Genomic DNA, 16,948 nt, shown 5'->3' with positions numbered 1-16,948 from the left:
AAGAGTTTTATAGTGTCTGGCCTTACATTTAGGTCTTTAGGTATATTTATAATTGTTATATTTTTTTCGTGGATTGATTCCTTGATCATTATGTAGTGTCCTTCCTTGTCTCTTGTAACATTCTTTATTTTAAAGTCTATTTTATCTGTTATGAGTATTGCTACTCCAGCTTTCTTTTGATTTCCATTTGCATGGAATATCTTTTTCCATCCCCTCACTTTCAGTCTGTATGTGTTCCTAGGTCTGAAGTGGGTTTCTTGTAGACAGCATATAGATGGGTCTTGTTTTTGTATCCAGTCAGCGAACATCTGTCTTTTGGTTGGAGCATTTAATCCATTCACACTTAAGGTGATTATTGATATGTATGTTCCTATTACCATTTCCTATTACCATTTTCTTAATTGTTTTGGGTTTGTTTTTGTAGGTCCTTTTCTTCTCTTGTGTTTCCCACTTAGAGCAATTCCTTTAGCATTTGTTGTAGAGCTGGTTTGGTGGTGCTGAATTCTCTTAGCTTTTGCTTGTCTGTAAAGCTTTTCATTTCTCCATCGAAACTGAATGAGATCCTTGCCGGGTACAGTAATCTTGGTTGTAGGTTCTTCCCTTTTATCACTTTAAATATATCATGCCACTCCCTTCTGGCTTGTAGAGTTTCTGCTGTGAAATCAGCTGTTAACCTTATGGGAGTTCCCTTGTATGTTATTTGTCATTTTTCCCTTGTTGCTTTTAATAATTTTCTTTGTCTTTAATTTTTGTCAATTTGATTACTATGTGTCTCAGCATGTTTCTCTTTGGGTTTATCCTGCCTGGGACTCCCTATGCTTCCTGGACTTGGGTGACTATTTCCTTTCCCATGTTAGGGAAGTTTTCAACTATAATCTCTTCAAATATTTTCCCGGGTCCTTTCTCTCTCTCCTCTCCTTCTGGGACCCCTATAACATGAATGTTGGTGCGTTTAATGTTGTCCCAGAGGTCTTTTAGGCTGCCTTCATTTCTTTTCATTCCTTTTTCTTTATTCTGTTCTGCAGCAGTGAATTGCACCATTCTGTCTTCCAGGTCACTTATCCGTTCTTCTGCTATTGATTCCTTCTAGTGTAGTTTTCTTTTCAGTTATTGTGTTGTTCATCTCTGTTTGTTTGTTCTTTAATTCTTCTAGGTCTTTGTTAAGCATTTCTTGCATCTTCTTGATCTTTTCCTCCATTCTTTTTCCGAGGTCTTGGATCATCCTCACTATAATTATTCTGAATTCTTTTTCTGAAAGGTTGCCTGTCTCTACTTCATTTAGTTGTTTTTCTGGGTTTTTATCTTGTTCCTTCATAGTACCTAGTCCTCTTCCTTTTCCTTTTGTCTATCTTTCTGTAAATGTGGCTTTGTTCCACAGGCTGCAGAATTGTATTTCTTCTTGCTTCTGCTGTCTGCCCTCTCAGGCTTCATGTGGTCTTATTCTCTGACTGGTCACAGTAGGTGCTCAATAAACATTTGTAGAGTAAACATTGATTGCAATAAGTAGTCCAGGGAGTTTTTCTCTTTGCACGACAGTAGCAGTAGAGGGGGGCCCTGCCAGGTTGGGGTGACTGTTGCCTGAGGGATGTTTATAAAGGCCTTCTTTGGGAGTCTGGGTCTTTGGGACACTGTGATGAATCTAGAGGTGTCTGGGGTGCCCTGTGCCTCCATCCTTCTGGGCCATTAGGGGTCACTTAGCTCTCAGCATGATCCTGGGCAAGGGCATGGATCCCAGGGGTTCCAGTTGGCATAGACTATTCCCCCAGATATCAAGGCTTCTGAAATTCAGGTAGATGGGCACCTAGGAAGTGGCACTTCCTGACTCTAGCCACTGCCTGCTGTCAAGGTCATTCAATTGTTCAGTTTCATTAATGACTGTCACACATGATAACCCATGTTCATACATACCTTTCATTATCAGCTCATGCCTATTTAGTTTCTGGGAAACTTATTATTGTAGATTGAAAGCTACACACTTGAATAGTTTATAATATGCAGATTGTTTCAAGACCTGGTGTTTATTATTGTATAAATTCTGAACTCCTTTTCTGAAAGTATTAGAAAAACGTCAATCCTATAATTCTTTACAAGATAACTACATTCCATGACAATACTGTTACAAATGTTTATTTTGAAGAAGATGCTCAGCATGTCCTGTTTACTATTCTCTTGAGATTCAAAATGTTAGTTAGGTCTCTGAGGTGAATGAATGAATGCTTTGTGCAACCAAATGGGCACCAGTAGATAAAGGGAAGGATTGACTCCAACTAACTCTGAAGAGTCACTGTGATGATACCATTCACTGTGGGAATAGGGGGTGGATGGGGGTGGAAGGGGGTGGAGGGTGGGATCGATGAATGTAAGTCCAGCAGCGCTGGAAGATTCTGAGCTGGACCATTTGGTACCTGCTGCCTCCTCGGGGCCTCTGTGGAGCCAGCTTGCAACACGTAGACCTTCTAGTCATAATCATGATAGTGATGATCGTGGGGCATAGCTATACGCCAGTCAGGGTATTAAGAATTTTCACTCCTTATAATTACCCATGAGGTGGTATTATCTCAGTTTCATAGGAAACTGAGGTCTAGACAGGTTAAGTGATGTTCTCAAGATCAGAGAGTGCATAAGTGGCAGAGCCAGCACCCCAAGCCAGGTCTGTTTGCTTCTAAAGCATGTGCTCTTAACTGTGATACTATATCACCTTCCCACAGTGACTTAGAGTTAATTAAATCACCAGTAAATGTTTATCTAGGAGCTGCTGGGTTTTGCTGCTTTTGCACTTGCTTCAACTATCTTAAGTAATAAACATGTACAAACACGCAACATACTCAGGACACACACACAGGCATTCATAGATGCAATTTTATTTCTCTAATGCCCACTCTTCCTCCCTCCCTCCCCCCATGCACCCACCCACCCACCCACTCATCCATCCATCTGTCTAACAAACACTTATCAGGACATTGTGAGGTCCCAGGGATACATCAGTGATGACATATTCCTTGCACTTGAGGAGTACATGGCCCAGTGGGGGGATGCTATCCAAGTAAACGAGCCCTTAGGATGCAGTGATAAATCCTGCACACTGGGGGAAGGTGCTGGGTGCCATGGGAGCACAGAGGATGGGCAACCCGTCCTGTCATGAAGAGTTAGGAGGGCCAGACAGGGGAGGTTATACCTATCTATGGTGACACCTTAGGGAAGACATCTTCTAAGGAGGGGAAAGAGAATATGTTCTCTCTCAGGGACGAGAGGGAACAATGTGCTGGTTGATCAGCTTCTTTGGTTGCAGTCAACAGTAAAAATCTGTACAACAAGGCAGCTCTGTTTTTGTCATAGGTTTCTGCTTCCCAGCTTCTTGGTGAAAGGTCCAGTCTTCTGGACTGAGGTGGCCAGGCTGCTCTATCACGAGGAGCCCTCCACGAACCCCAGCTGCACAGAAAGTTGAGAAGGGAGGCCCGTTCTCCACATTTTTCTGGTTGTCAAGGGCGGCAGCTCCGTACTGTATCATCACCAAGAACAAGGGAACTGTGTACTAGTCCAACCTTAATCTAACTTACAGTCCCTGCCAATTTCACGTTAGCAGATTCATTTGGAGCTGGAAGTAATGGGCCACGTCATGCCTCAGAGCCCGAGCAATGACTTATGTGGATGTCACCCACTGGCTTTTTATGGAAATTGTTAATAAATCAGTAATTCTATCTGCAGTGATGTTGTTGTGTTTATAAATATTTAATTTACCTCCAGGTGCCCACATTTCTTCCATCTTTGCCTTCAACTCTGTAGACATTGCTCTTCATTCTGAAGTGCTCCTCAATACATTAAGTTATCAGTAGTGGGAAAGGTTAACTCTCTCTCTCTCTCTCTTTCTGTCTCTCTGTCTCTGTCTCTGTAATATGGCTTTTTCTTTTCTTTTCTTTTTAATCTTTGTGTGATTTGGCTCGGGGCTTGGGGCTCATGCTGAGAGAAGGCAACATTTCTCGTGACAGTGATGAAAGGTTACTCCAGCTTCAGAAGGAGACCAACTAAATGTTCCAATTCTGACCTTGCATGAGTGGAGACCTGTTGTTGGCATGTGTTTTTCCCCTCCTTCAAATTAATGACATTTAGAAGCTGAAATGGTGTCTGATGTTTTCCTCCTACAGAGAAAAATCTTTGTCCTTGCCACTGACTCAGAAACCCAGTGCTTTGATTATTATAGTATGGCAGGTTGAATGGAAAGGTCTTAAAAAAGTCAAAATAGAAACACAGTCCAAGTCGAGTGTTTCTCCACTGGAGATGGGGTTCCGGCCTCACAAAAGAGGACAGCGGCTGGGAAACAGCAAAAAACTTTCTTACCGCTCAGGATCCAATGTGAGCTAATTGTTGTTATTATCTTTTTATTCTTCTGTTTCAGGAAATTGCAGCTTATTTAATAACATTTGAGAAACACGAAGAATGGCTAACCACATCCCCTAAGACAAGGTAATGTCCCAGATCTCACAGTTTTTCAAATATGTACAGTAAATGGATTGATTTTCATTGATTACCTGATTTGGCCAGTCAATTCATGGGCAAGTTCAAAATGCCATGTTCTGCCTGAGAGCTTGTGACATTGAGGTCTCAGTCATCAGCCTAAGACGGTGGTAGTGACTGCAATTGGATGGATTAAAAAAAAGAGGGCAGCTGCTATCATGCAAGTTGGAAATTTTAAGCTGCTGGCTTGACGCTGGATCCTTCAGTCGGGTGCTTAGAAAAGGTTTGGCAGGCAGGACCATCAGGGGAAGTTTATTTTGGGAAAGTGCCCATCTGACACCCGTGTTCTCTAGAAACTTACTTTCTAAAAGGGAAACTACCTCACCTGTCCACTTTCATCTCAACACGTTTTACAAACTGAAAGTCAAGTTTTTCTTGATGGTGTTAAGGTCTCCCAAATCAGAATTCACGGCTAAGTTTGCAGTTTATTATTTAGTCAATGTCCGTGAACCTGTCAACTGCCATGGACACGGAACTAGTCTCACCACTTGGGAATGGAGGGAATTGGTGAAGATCCAGCTGACTTGAGTTCTGTCAGTACAAGTGATATTCTTTTGTGAAGAATGGAGACATTGGGATTTAGGGTTGATTTTTAAAGGCAGCCTCTTCTTTCCTCCCTAGCTCTCATGTTTTCATTTTTAGTATGTTCCATTCTAGAGCTTTGGAAATACCCGGCCACTCTCTTCCAATTGCCACAGTTTTTCTATCAGCGGTGACGGGGCCAGGTGTTTAACAGCCTGAGTGGTGTTAGCTGGAGTGCGGCTTACAGGATAACTGCTCTGTGGGTTTGAATGTGAGAGGCAGAAAGCCCAGTCTGTTCCCTTTGTCCAGAAGCACCAAATTCTCCAAATTTGTTAACTGGGAGACCAGGGAAAGGGTTGGGGGTGTGTCCTCTGCCCACTTGGCCATCAGCTTGACCTGTTCATCCTTTGTGAGCCATGGAGGAAAGATGTTTCCTCAGTCTAGAAGATTCTTTAACATATTTCTTCATGAGGCTTAGGTTTTTACTGGTCAGCATCCATTAGATGAGGACAGAATTTTCCATTTTGAAGGAGGTCAGAGGATACTGAGGAAAGGAGGATTAGTTCCTGAGATCTGCATCCTCCAAGTGAGGGTAGAGGTTGACTCTGATTCTTTTACCTTTCAGCCTGAACCCCTCTGTAGGATGTCTTCAACTCCTCAGCCTTCTGAGGCTGTGATTTCCTTTGCTATAAAATCAAATGGTTTGTATCAGTCAGCTTTTGATGTGATAATGCCTTGTAAGAAACAATCTCCAAACTAAGTGACTTATAACAATACATTTTTATTTCCTGCTCATGGATCTGTGGGGTGGCTGTGGCTTTGGGTTGACTTCAGGACCACTGGAGATGTGTCTTTCTGTTGTAGAACCTAGGCTGAGGAAGCCTCCTCCTGCCCCCATCCCTTCCCTGTCTGGGACATCTGGTTCTCATGGGGGATGGCAGAGGCTTAAAAGCCCAAGGCAATCAATCCAAGGCAGGCACAGTGAAAACCGCTGGATATGATGCTGGATGTGGCATCATATGTCACACCTGCTCACAAATCCATGAGCCAAAGTAATTCCCGTAGCTGAGCCCAATAAGAATGAGGCCAAGAAGGACATTCTTTGCTACAGTGGGGTCAGAGTAGGGGCAGGGAGAATGAATGGTGATGCAGTCTACTCTTTGGTGAGCACAGCCGTGTCCTGTACCATGGAAAGCCTGGCACACTCATCTCTCCTTCCTTCTGGGGACATCTTCTTCCAGGGCAGTGGTTCCCAAACTTGAGCAGGCATCAGAATGAGCTGAAGGGCTTGTTAAAGTAATGTGCTGCACCCCACCCCCAGTTTCTGATTCAGTATGTCTGGTGTGGGACCTGAGCACCTGTTATTTCTAACAGGTTCCCAGGTGAGGGGGTGCAGCTGGCCTGGGACCTCACTTTGAGAACTGCTGCCCTAGCTTCTCTGGACGGAAGAGAGCCTGTCTGATCCCTGCTTCAGCACCATTTCCTGGCTCCCCACAGCGGTTCTCATTTCGAGCAGCCTCCAGCCGCTCCACACTCCCTTCACTCCTCAGCAAAACACTCCCTGAATCTAAGTGGAAGGAAAGAGCTTCTCTTTAGCCAGAGAGTGAGAGTTTCTGGAACGTGTCCCGGGCCAGACATCTGATTTCAGATATGCAGACACATGTCCTGTTTCAGCTGCCCTCTGACTGCACAACAAGGCGGGGATTCTGCCTCACGTTTCAGTCTGAATTTGGGTTTCCACTGAGAAGCGAATGTCACTCATGGTCATGCCTGACTCACTTGACTTTTGGGAGTATAAATAGAGCTGAGAGCCTTCCCATCCCGAGGCACAAGGGGTGCCCCGGCAGCAGAGAAGGAGTGTGGGTTTCGATATTGACAAATCTGGGTTTGAGCCTTGGCCCTGTCACTCAGTAGCTCTGTGACTTTAAGAAAGTCATTTCATCCCCTTTCAAAGGTCTACTTTTTCTTCTTCACGCATGAAACAGGGGTCAATGTTGATTCTGTCCTCACTGGGTCACGATGAGGACTGAATGAGATAGTATTTGTGATCTTTCTTTGCATGCTGTGAGGGTCCATGTCCAAGCACGGGGGTGTCATCGTCCCTCTTGTCTGCAAGGAGCTGTCCCCAGGCCTCCTGGAGGCTTTGATTTTAGGACGCACCTTCCACAATCTCTCCAGGCTTTGGAAGGACGAATTTCTTTCCTAAGGGCAGAGGGTGAAGACAGAACGTTTCCTATTAGTCTTATATTATCCAATCCGTGTTTACACTTGAAAGCGTCTTGTCCCAGGAGGGGGAAAAGTTGCTGTGATTGTTCAAGAATCTTCTTAAAGTAGTTGTTGAGTTGAGTTTGGATCTCCCCACCCCGCCTTCTCTTGTATTGAAATTAATTGACGCAGTGAACTGCTGAGCTTTTGCAAACCGGCCTCCTGGTATTAAGGAATTAATGACACCAAAACTCTGTTGAACGAGGAGGCGATACAACTTCTCTTTGCTGCTGCTGCTAATTTCATTTTAGAAAATTAATAAAAATGAATTGCACCACTGACATTTATAGAGTTTCCTAATAAAATGATACGTTGTTTGTGTGGAGGAATCCCTATTAAATTAATTGTTGTATTCAGCTCACATATAGATGTTGGTATAGGAGCTGCAGAGGGACCCACTCCTTGTCTCCGTGGCTTGCTGATGGCTGGGGGTTATAAATAGAGCCCTTGCTCAGATCCTGCCCTAATTACAGAGAAGGTCCTGGGAGCCCCGCTCACCTGTTTAATAATGAAGTGTGCTACAAGGAGGCTCCCAGGGTTGGGGGTCCCGGGGGCAGCAGTGGCGCTATGACAGGGCTGAATGCAGATTGTTGAAACAGCCCATATTGTATTATCAGCACCTGGGATCTTCTGGAAATGGCACCTTGAGAAATCACCCTTCAGGACGTCTTTATTTGGCACTTGCTGTGTGCCCAGCACTATAGTAATGCCGCAGGGAGACCCCAGGGGACTCCACACTCCCCACCCCACCGCGTGGATTTAGAACCTTGGAATCAAGAGCTTCCACCCTCCGTCTTGTACGTTCTTCCAGCTCCTCCTTCTGGCCTTGATTCTTTGTCACTTTCTCTGTGAGGCCCTCCCTGAACCCACAATTTAGAATCGCACCCCTCTCATCCAGCCAGAATCCCTTTCCTCTTTCCCTGTTTTCTGTTTCTCTAGTGTGCTTATCACCATCTGACACACTGCGTAGTTCCCCTATTTATTTGTTTAATTCACTTATTCATTATCTGACCTCCTCTCCCCAAAAGTAAAAGTACCACAAGGAGAGGGACTTTCGGTCTAGCTTGTTCAAGGGGCCTCCCCAATGCCTGCAGCGCTGCTGGACACACGGTGGGTGCTCCATGAATATTTGTGAAATGAATGAGAGAGTGAGTCAGGGTTTGAAGGGAGAGACCTGGGTTGACTCTCTTTTTGTCTTGTATAGATTGCCCTTGTACTGTGCTCTGGGGTACTTCTGTGGGCTTGTAACTCCTTTCAACACCTCTGCCAGGCGATGAGATGGAGAGAGGGTGTATTATCTGTCCAAGGTTGCACAGCGAATGTTGGAACTGGAATTTGAACCCAGGATTATCTTATTGCAAAGCCCACAAACTTAGCTTTGATGCTAACCCTCTGCTGGTGTGGGATTTGAAGGTGGCCCCGCAAATTGTTCCACTATTCTTTCCCACCTCCCATCTCCACGAATTCTGAACCACCCGGGAGACCCAGCCTCCCTTTGCTGGTGAGCTTGGCTGTGGGTTCCTGTGCTGGCCTCTGGAGATGGATTTAGCCCGGAGTTGCAGGCAGTGTAGAGAAGCACACACTTCCCCCCAGGGTGGAGAGCAGAGCCCAGCAGAGCACAGGCAGGCGGGCTGCAAAACTTAACAATCCCAATAATTTATTTCTCCTCCCCTGGGAAACATGCAAACTTCCTTGGAAGCCGGGGACACGCAAAGCTCAAAATGGAATTGAAAACACTTCCTTCCCAGGAATCCTGTGTGTATCGGTTAGAAGGAGGCTGGAAAATGTTATTCATTATCTAATTAATTAATTAGATTTAAATAGATGACATCTTAATGCTGAAGCACTAAAGTTCTAATAATAGAATTTTCCTATAATGAACACTAAATGCTTCTTGGTCAATAAGCAGTAAAACAGCCAATAGAGGGAGGGTTCTGGAAGGAAAGGAGAAGAAAAGTGAGACCTGAGTTTCAAGAAGACCCAAGGGACTCGGCGAGAGACCCACCCTCGCTCTCCCGGCTCTCAGGACCCTGTAGGTCCACTGCTTCTTCTGCCCTGGACCTTTCCCACCCCAGTGGTAGGAACAAGTCTTGGGTCTTCTGCCCTTTCCTCCAAAGTTCTCCCTCCCAGGACTCCAAGAACTCCAGGGTTTGACTATTAACCCTCTGTGGACCTTCCCCAAGTCTGAACCTCTCTCCTGGGCCGCCTGGATGTCATGTTATTATCTCAAACTCATCATCTTTCCTCTCCCTCCTGCCCTCACTTCTGCTCTGTTTCCGTTCTCTGATTTCCCTTGTTGTCAGAACCTCATCTTAAAGGGTCCAAAGCTCACACCTTGTCCTCCTTCACGGCCCCTCTTTCTCTTTCATCCCCTGAATAGAATTAGTCACCAGTTCTGCCAGTTGCAAACTGTAATTCACATCCTTACTTTCCTGTGTCCCCCAGGTTCGGCCCTTGCCACCTGCATCATGCTTGGGTTATGAAACAGCTCTGGACACTCGCCTCTCCAGGCTGGACTCCTTTCCTCCCGCTGGTTTCCCTGAAACGCTCCTTTTGTTACATTGCTGTTCTCCTTGAAAACCTTAGCAACTTCTTATGAGATGAAGCCCAGTGTTGTGTTCAAGGCCCTTATTCTGCCTCAACCTCCCTTTCTCAATCTTTTTCTTTGACTCCCCACTGCAAAGTACCCATTACAGTTAGGGGGCTGCTTACTGCTCTTCAGAGGCCACTGACCTCCCCTCAAATGCCCAATCTGCCCGCCCCTCGGATCTGACGTCTTCCCGGGAGGTCCCCCAAACACGCCAACTCACGGGGAGCCCTCTTCTCTGTCAGCTTCTGCAGCCCACGTTCTTTGTCATCAGTTTTTGACAATTTAGTGATCATAAGTGTGGAAGTCTTACCTCCTCACGGGGACAGCGAGCTCCCCAGGGGCAGGACCGCGCCTTCCCTGTTGTCTCTGAAGGGCTTGCACGCAGAGAAGCAGGAGCTTTGACTGGGTGCGCGGCAGTGTGAGGGCTCGTGGTTGAGCGGCAGACTCGCACCTGCGCAGACCAGCGGAGAGGGGCCAGGCGGTGGCGCCAGGGGTGGGCAGAGTGCTCCACCCAGGAAGCCAGCCTCATCAGGCCCCACGTGGGTCCCTGTGCAGGTGGGGCTGCTTTGGCCAGGACCTCTGTAAGTGGCACACGAGAGTCACCTCTCACTGCCAGGGCTTCTGCTCCTTGGGGCAGTTACAGGACTTTTCTAAGGAAGCCCCTATTCCTGGGGAGTGAGCAGAATAGAATTGCACAAATCATGTGGAGATCCCATCTGGAGGATTAAAAAATTCCCAGAACTAAAAAGGAATTTTTAAGATAAGTTTTATAAATTTATTTTTATTTCTTTGGCTGCGTTGGGTCTTCATGGCTGCGCGCGGGCTTTCTCTAGTTGCGGCGAGCGGGGGCTACTCTTTGTTGCGGTGCGTGGGCTTCTCACTGCGGTGGCTTCTCTTGTTGCAGAGCATGGACTCCAGGTGTGCGGGCTTCAGTAGTTGTGGCTCACGGGCTCTAGAGCACAGGCTCAGTAGTTGTGGCTCATGGGCTCTAGAGCGCAGGCTCAGTAGTTGTGGCGCAGGGACTTAGTTGCTCCGCGGCACGTGGGATCTTCCCGGACCAGGGCTCGAACCTGTGTCCCCTGCACTGGCAGGCAGATTCTTAACCACTGCGCCACCAGGGAAGTCATGATGCGTGCTACAACATGGATGAGCTATGAGGACGTGATGCTCAGTGAAATGAACCAGCCACAGGACGGTGAGTACTGGATGATCCCGTTTATGTGAGGTGCTGAAAGCAGTCAGATTCGTGGAGGCACAGAGTGGAATGGTGGGGGCCATGGGCTGGGGGAGGGGTGGGGAGTTAGGGTTGGATGGGACAGAGTTTCAGGTTGGGATGATGAGAAAGTTTTGAGGGTGGGTGGTGGTGAGGGCTGCACAACGCGAGCGTACTTAATGCCAGTGAACAGTACACTGAAAACCGGAAAATTTTATGTTATATGTATTTTACAACAATTAAAAGAAAAAGATTCCCACGACTGCCTCTGTAGCTGTGTCCAGCCAGGCAGAGCTGGGGCCTGAGGATTGGTCCTGTGCGTGTGTGTGTGCGCGCGTGCGTGTGCGCGTGTGAGCGTGCGTGTGTGTGTGTGTGTGTTTGTGGCGGGTGCTATTGGTGGACAGTTGGGGAGGGCAGCTTTATACCTAGATCATTTCAGGGGCTCTGTCCTTCGGAACTGCAAAAGAAGAAATAAACTAGGCTGGCAATGATTTCAATGTGGTGACCTCTGCATTCTGTGAATTGGGGAACCTGCTATCAAATTAATATAACGATGTGTCATGTTACATCCATTCCGCAGTTCCTACCGCATTGAGCAAATTCTTGACGAAGTCCAAACTGTTATCATTAACCAAAGAGCAAAAGTAGCAGCGGGTGGCGGCCGCTGGCTCAGGACTCACGAGGAGCCCCAGCTGCCCTGGGCCCCCCGGAAGGCATGTGCCTTGGGGGTCCTGTAGTTTGGATGCATTTCTGGATGAGGCGGGGAATGAGCGGTGACCTGGATCCTGATGAAGTGTCTGGTGTCTCGATGGTGGTGGGGAAATCCCCAGCCTCCATATCAAAGTGGGTCTGCCCCAGATTCCAGTGCATCTTCCAGAATCACAGAATGCAGAATGTCAAAGTGGGAGGAGACGGTGGAGGCCACCGATTCCCCCCGGTGCCCAGGAAGGGGGCCAAGGTGGGGGCACTGGCTGCCCCGAACCCTGGTCCTTTGTGCCCCTGGGAGCCGACCCGGGCTGGCTTCAGGTTTCCAGCTGCACAGCCTTAAGTGGCCACCCTTTGTGCGGGTGGGTGCGGGGGCATTTGTCACACTCACGGGGCCTGTGTGTCCTCTGCTATCGTGCCAGCTCTCATCACCTCCCTTCCCACTTCCTGGAGCCAGGAGTGCAGGTCTAGGGCCTCTTTCCTGGGAGGGAGTCAACAGAGGGGAGAGGGTGTGTTTGTGTCTCGTATCTTGCCGGTTTAGGCAGCTGCCAGCTTCTGCCTCCAACCTCCACTTTCTTTTACCCTCTTTATTTTTATCAACAATATCCATGCACGTAGTTTAATCAGGCAAATGGTCCTAAAAGTTTGTAAGAAGGAACAGCAGCGCTCTGCCCTACAGCTCAGTCCCATCTCCCAGGAGTGACCACTGCCAATTCTTTTAGTTCTGATTTACCTCCCGACTTTTCAATGTGCTTATTCTGCTGTCTCTTGATTTGTCAGTTTTAGATGTTATCTTCTGACTTCCCTGTGTGCTAGAGGAGGATCTGTTCTCTCACTCTGCCATCTCCTCTGCTTCCCGTATCTGGGAAGAGGGCTCGTCAATGGAGGTAGCCAGCTTCCAGGGGTGGGGATCCTGAAAGTCTGCATCTCCAGATACCGACGTCTGGAGATACCACTCGGGGTTCTCCGGAGAAGGATCTGTCAGTGTGCTGCCTGGTGGTTTGGGCTTGGCGGCTAGTGGTCTGGGAAGCAGGCAGGGAGGGGGCTTGAAATCTCACCATTAATTAACGAATTCTCCTGGTTTATATCCGTGTTTCCTGCCTCTCCTCTGCTGTCTCCAAGTTTGGGGTCTTTCGGGGTCCCTTTCTGCAAGAAGAAACACGTCTCCAGTGGGGGCAGAGACCAGGTGGGGTGTGTAGGGCCCTGGGAGGGTCTGACTGTTCCCTGCACAGGTCTGCAGCCTCTCCCTCCCTCCCTCTCACCCTTTCCGAGTCTCTGCTTCTCTGGCACCTGATCCTTCCAGTCCATGGGTCTTTCTGGGGCTTTGCAGGCGAATGGGCTTGTTTATCCTGGTGCCCCCTCGAGGGCACGTGGGTTTTTGCTGCTTCTGTTCTGCCGAGTCGGTTATCAACCCTTCATCTGCCGTCCATCTCTCTAGAATGTGTTGACACCCTTGACCCCCTCCTGTCTCCGTTCCCCTTTGCTCTGTCCTTGTGGGTTTATACCCGTGATCACCCCTCTACTGTCATTAGATCGGAGACACGATGCTCGGTCCTTCACGTCAAGGGACGCTGTCCCTTGAGGGTGGTGCTTGCTGGCCACTGCCCAGCCCTTCTGCCTGGGACCTGCTCCCCTGTTTTCTCTTCCTCTCTCCTCTTCTTAGGCTCACTCTGTCTTACTTGCTCTTTCACTGTCTTGCTTTTTTCTCTTTCTCTCCTTTTTAGTCTGCAGAAGGAAATGCCTCACAATGCAGTTTTGAAGTTTCGAAATGCACAGCTGCTTAGGGCCCAGGAAACCCGGTGGCTGAGATGTGCAGGCTTCTTGGGTGCAGGGAGGTGGCCCCAAAGACCAGCAGCTCCAGTGATACCACACCCTCTTTAATGCAGCACCCCCGGCTCAGAGCCTCTCCTGGTGTGGGCATAAGGGGTGTGACCTCTTCTGGGCAGAATTTTGGGGGTCCTGGGTGTGGCCAGGGCCAGTCAGTATGCCATGCAAGTCACCTGACAATGGCACCTTGATGCCTTTGTCTCTACTTGGCTATGAAGGTGTCTTCCGTGATTGTCCAAATCTCCGGGCAGGGTGCTTCTCATCAGGACACCTGCGATGCAAGTTGGGGTGCAGGGCACTCTGCCTGGAGACTGCTCACCCAGGGGACACCTGCCAGCACCTCTAAGCAGGACACCTGACAGTAAAGACTTTCTGAGAATGAAACACACTGGCATTGTGCTCACACAAATGGATAGGCGTTTACCTACCCTGTCGGAGTCCATCAACTGTAATCTCATTTTCTTTCTGCTGCTGACCAGTTTATTCTTAGCATCTTCACTCCCCTTTCCTGAATCTGGAAAATTAGGATTGTCTGGTATCTCTGTAATTCGTCCAGATTGGCATCTGTGGTATTTCCTCTGGATCAATTCTGATCTAATAAATCAATGTTGGCTGCGCAGAGAGGGGGCTGCTGGTGTGCTTGGGGGTGTCGCAAGGTTGGAAGGTGTGTTCTCGGAATGGACCACTTTCTGCAATTCGTCATCTTCCGTGTAATGAGTAATTCTCAAATCAGCTGGATATTCTGGGCTGGAGATTCTCCCACTGTTCGCAGTCTGGCTAGGAGGTAGTATTATCTTCGCTGTTCTTAGATTTTCTAGTCTTTTATTATGGGGCTTTAAAAAAATTCAAAAGAAGCCAAAAACAAAGGAAGAAAATCTCTCCTGGTTTTCCATCTCTACCTCATATCCCACTTTCCACACAAGCGTTTGCTTTGTATCGTGTGTGTTTATATACATACACACATGTACAAATGCATAATACACCCATGTGCACAGACACACACATACACAGAAGTACATGCACACATACTTACACACAACACACACATGCACACATATAGACACACACATGCACAGACATGCATGGACACATAATATACAACATAACACACATGTAAGCAATGTATACATATGTGCACACAACACATATATACATTCAGAAATACACAATATACACATGCACACTTATACACATATACCTAAGTGCGCAACATATACGAATACACAGCAGCCCACACACATACACGCACGTGCACGCACAACGCATGCTTTGCCACTTCAGTCATTATTTTCTTTTTCTTCCGGTTTTACTGAGATGTAACTGGCACACAGCGCTGTAGGAGTTCAGGATGCACAGCATAATGATCGATTTACACACGTCACGAAGTGATTACCATAGCAACTTTAGTGCCCATCCTTCATCTCAAATAGATACAAAATTAAAGAAATGGAAAAAACTCTTTTGCTTGTGATAATAACTCAGGATTTACTCCCTTAACTTTCATATGTAACATAGAGCAGTGCTAACTGTGTTGATCACAGTGTACATCACACCCCTAGTACTTACTTACCTTGTAACTGGACGCTTGTACCTTTTGACCACCTTCCTCCAATTCCCCCTCCCCCCCCCCTCCCCCCACCTCCCCCCACCTCCCCCCACCTCTAGTAACCACAAATCTGATCTTGTTTTCTATGAGTTTTTTTTTTTTTTTTTCTGCGGTACGCGGGCCTCTCACTGTCGTGGCCTCTCCCGTTGCGGAGCACAGGCTCCGGACGCGCAGGCTCAGCGGCCATGGCTCACGGGCCCAGCCGCTCCGCGGCATGTGGGATCTTCCCGGACCGGGGCACGAACCCGTGTGCCCTGCATCGGCAGGCGGACTCTCAACCACTGCGCCACCAGGGAAGCCCAGTTTGTTTGTTTTTGAAGTAGCATCGACCTACAACACTGGGTTAGTTCCTGTTATACAACATTGTGATTCAATATTTCTATATATTTTGAACTGGTCACCACAGTAAGTCTAGTAAAGTACTACATGTCACCATACAAAGATATTAACTAATTATTGACTATATTCCCCACACTGTACATTTCATACCTGTTTTGTAAGAAAAAAAATGTCTGGGAGAAATTTCCTTCTTTTCATTCAATGATTTAATAAGATGGAACATTGGAACATTTTGGGTAAAGGAAAATTTCTCCTAGAAGAGAGAAATTCTCCTGTCCTGGCAGCCCTGATCTCATCTGGTAGGGAACCTGTGGCCAATTGAGCCGTTTAGTTTGAGGTGATTCTGGGGAGGCCGGAGGGGGGCCTGAGTCTAGACCTGGGGCAGCTGCGTGCCGGGGAGAGGGTCCTGGCTGTGCCGAGGGCAGGGGGCTGGCCAAGGTGCTTCTGGACTGAATGCTTTGTGATTCCCATCACTGCCCTAATGAGCTCAGTAGGAATTTGGGACCAGATTTTTTTTTTTTTTTTTTGGAGAATTCTTTAGGAGCAGGAACTTTTTGACTGTGGTGGAATTGGATTTGTGCATAAAAGGGCAGTTCGCCCTTAGGCTGAAATGTCAGGGAGATCAGAGCACTGCCAGGCTTAAGGGGAAAGTTGTAGAGGAAGGTGATGAAATTAGGGAAAGCACAAAACGTGCAACGATGGAGAAACAAGAGCAGAGGAGACCTGCTCGCCTCCCCCGTGGAGCACAGCCTGCCCCGGGAAATGTGCTGTTTCCACACATATTCACACACCCACAAACCCTCGGTGCTCCTGCCTCAGTGTCACGGGCCCACAATAATTAATTCGGTCCACCAACTTCGGGAGGTGCTGCCCCTGGATCTGGGGGTTGACGGCACTCTGGCGAAGGCGCGTCATCTTCTCCCATGGGGTTGGGCGTGAGCCTTTTCCTCCCGAATCAAATTGTTACCTCTTGTATCGTTGGTCTGCTCCGTTCTATTTATTCAGTGGACGTTGCTCGCGGTGTGCCAGGCGCCATGCTGGGCTTTGGGAATGGAGTAGTGAACCAGACAGATAGTTTACGATAATGGTGATGCTGACAAGGGATGCCAGGGCCAAGTGCACTGAGAGGCTGGTCCTCCAGCAGACGGGGTGGGAGGGATCGTCAGGCTGCCTTCCTGAGGGGCTGAGCTTTGGACAGAGACTTGAAGGACGAGCATGTGTATGTGCGTGTATGTGTGTGTGTTGGGGGTGGGATGAGCTGGGCAGAAGGAAGGCACATCATTCCCTGGCTGTGCTGGAGGAGCCTGTGCAGACCTGGGCAGGAAGGCGTCAGGAGGGGGTGGGAGCGGACAGGAAGTCCTCGCAGCCC

The 16,948-nt window shown here is 47.9% G+C and overlaps 1 protein-coding gene across 6 annotated transcripts in view; it reads left to right on the top strand.

The window, feature by feature from the left end:
• Positions 1-16,948, top strand: part of CAMTA1 (calmodulin binding transcription activator 1) — an 823,330-nt gene that overhangs the window by 222,009 nt on the left and 584,373 nt on the right. For all 6 annotated transcript variants that reach the window (XM_029227275.1, XM_029227277.1, XM_029227281.1 and 3 more), the window contains one exon: positions 4,394-4,461. In XM_029227275.1, the coding sequence (XP_029083108.1) occupies positions 4,394-4,461 (68 nt within the window). The remainder of the gene's footprint in view (positions 1-4,393; positions 4,462-16,948) is intronic.

This window comes from Monodon monoceros, unplaced genomic scaffold (genome assembly GCF_005190385.1).
Source record: "Monodon monoceros isolate NGI ecotype Baffin Bay Population unplaced genomic scaffold, NGI_Narwhal_1 Super_Scaffold_18, whole genome shotgun sequence".
Classification (NCBI taxonomy): domain Eukaryota; kingdom Metazoa; phylum Chordata; class Mammalia; order Artiodactyla; family Monodontidae; genus Monodon; species Monodon monoceros.
The sequence above is the reverse complement of the archived record's forward strand: the minus strand, read 5'-3'. Positions and strand labels throughout refer to the sequence as shown.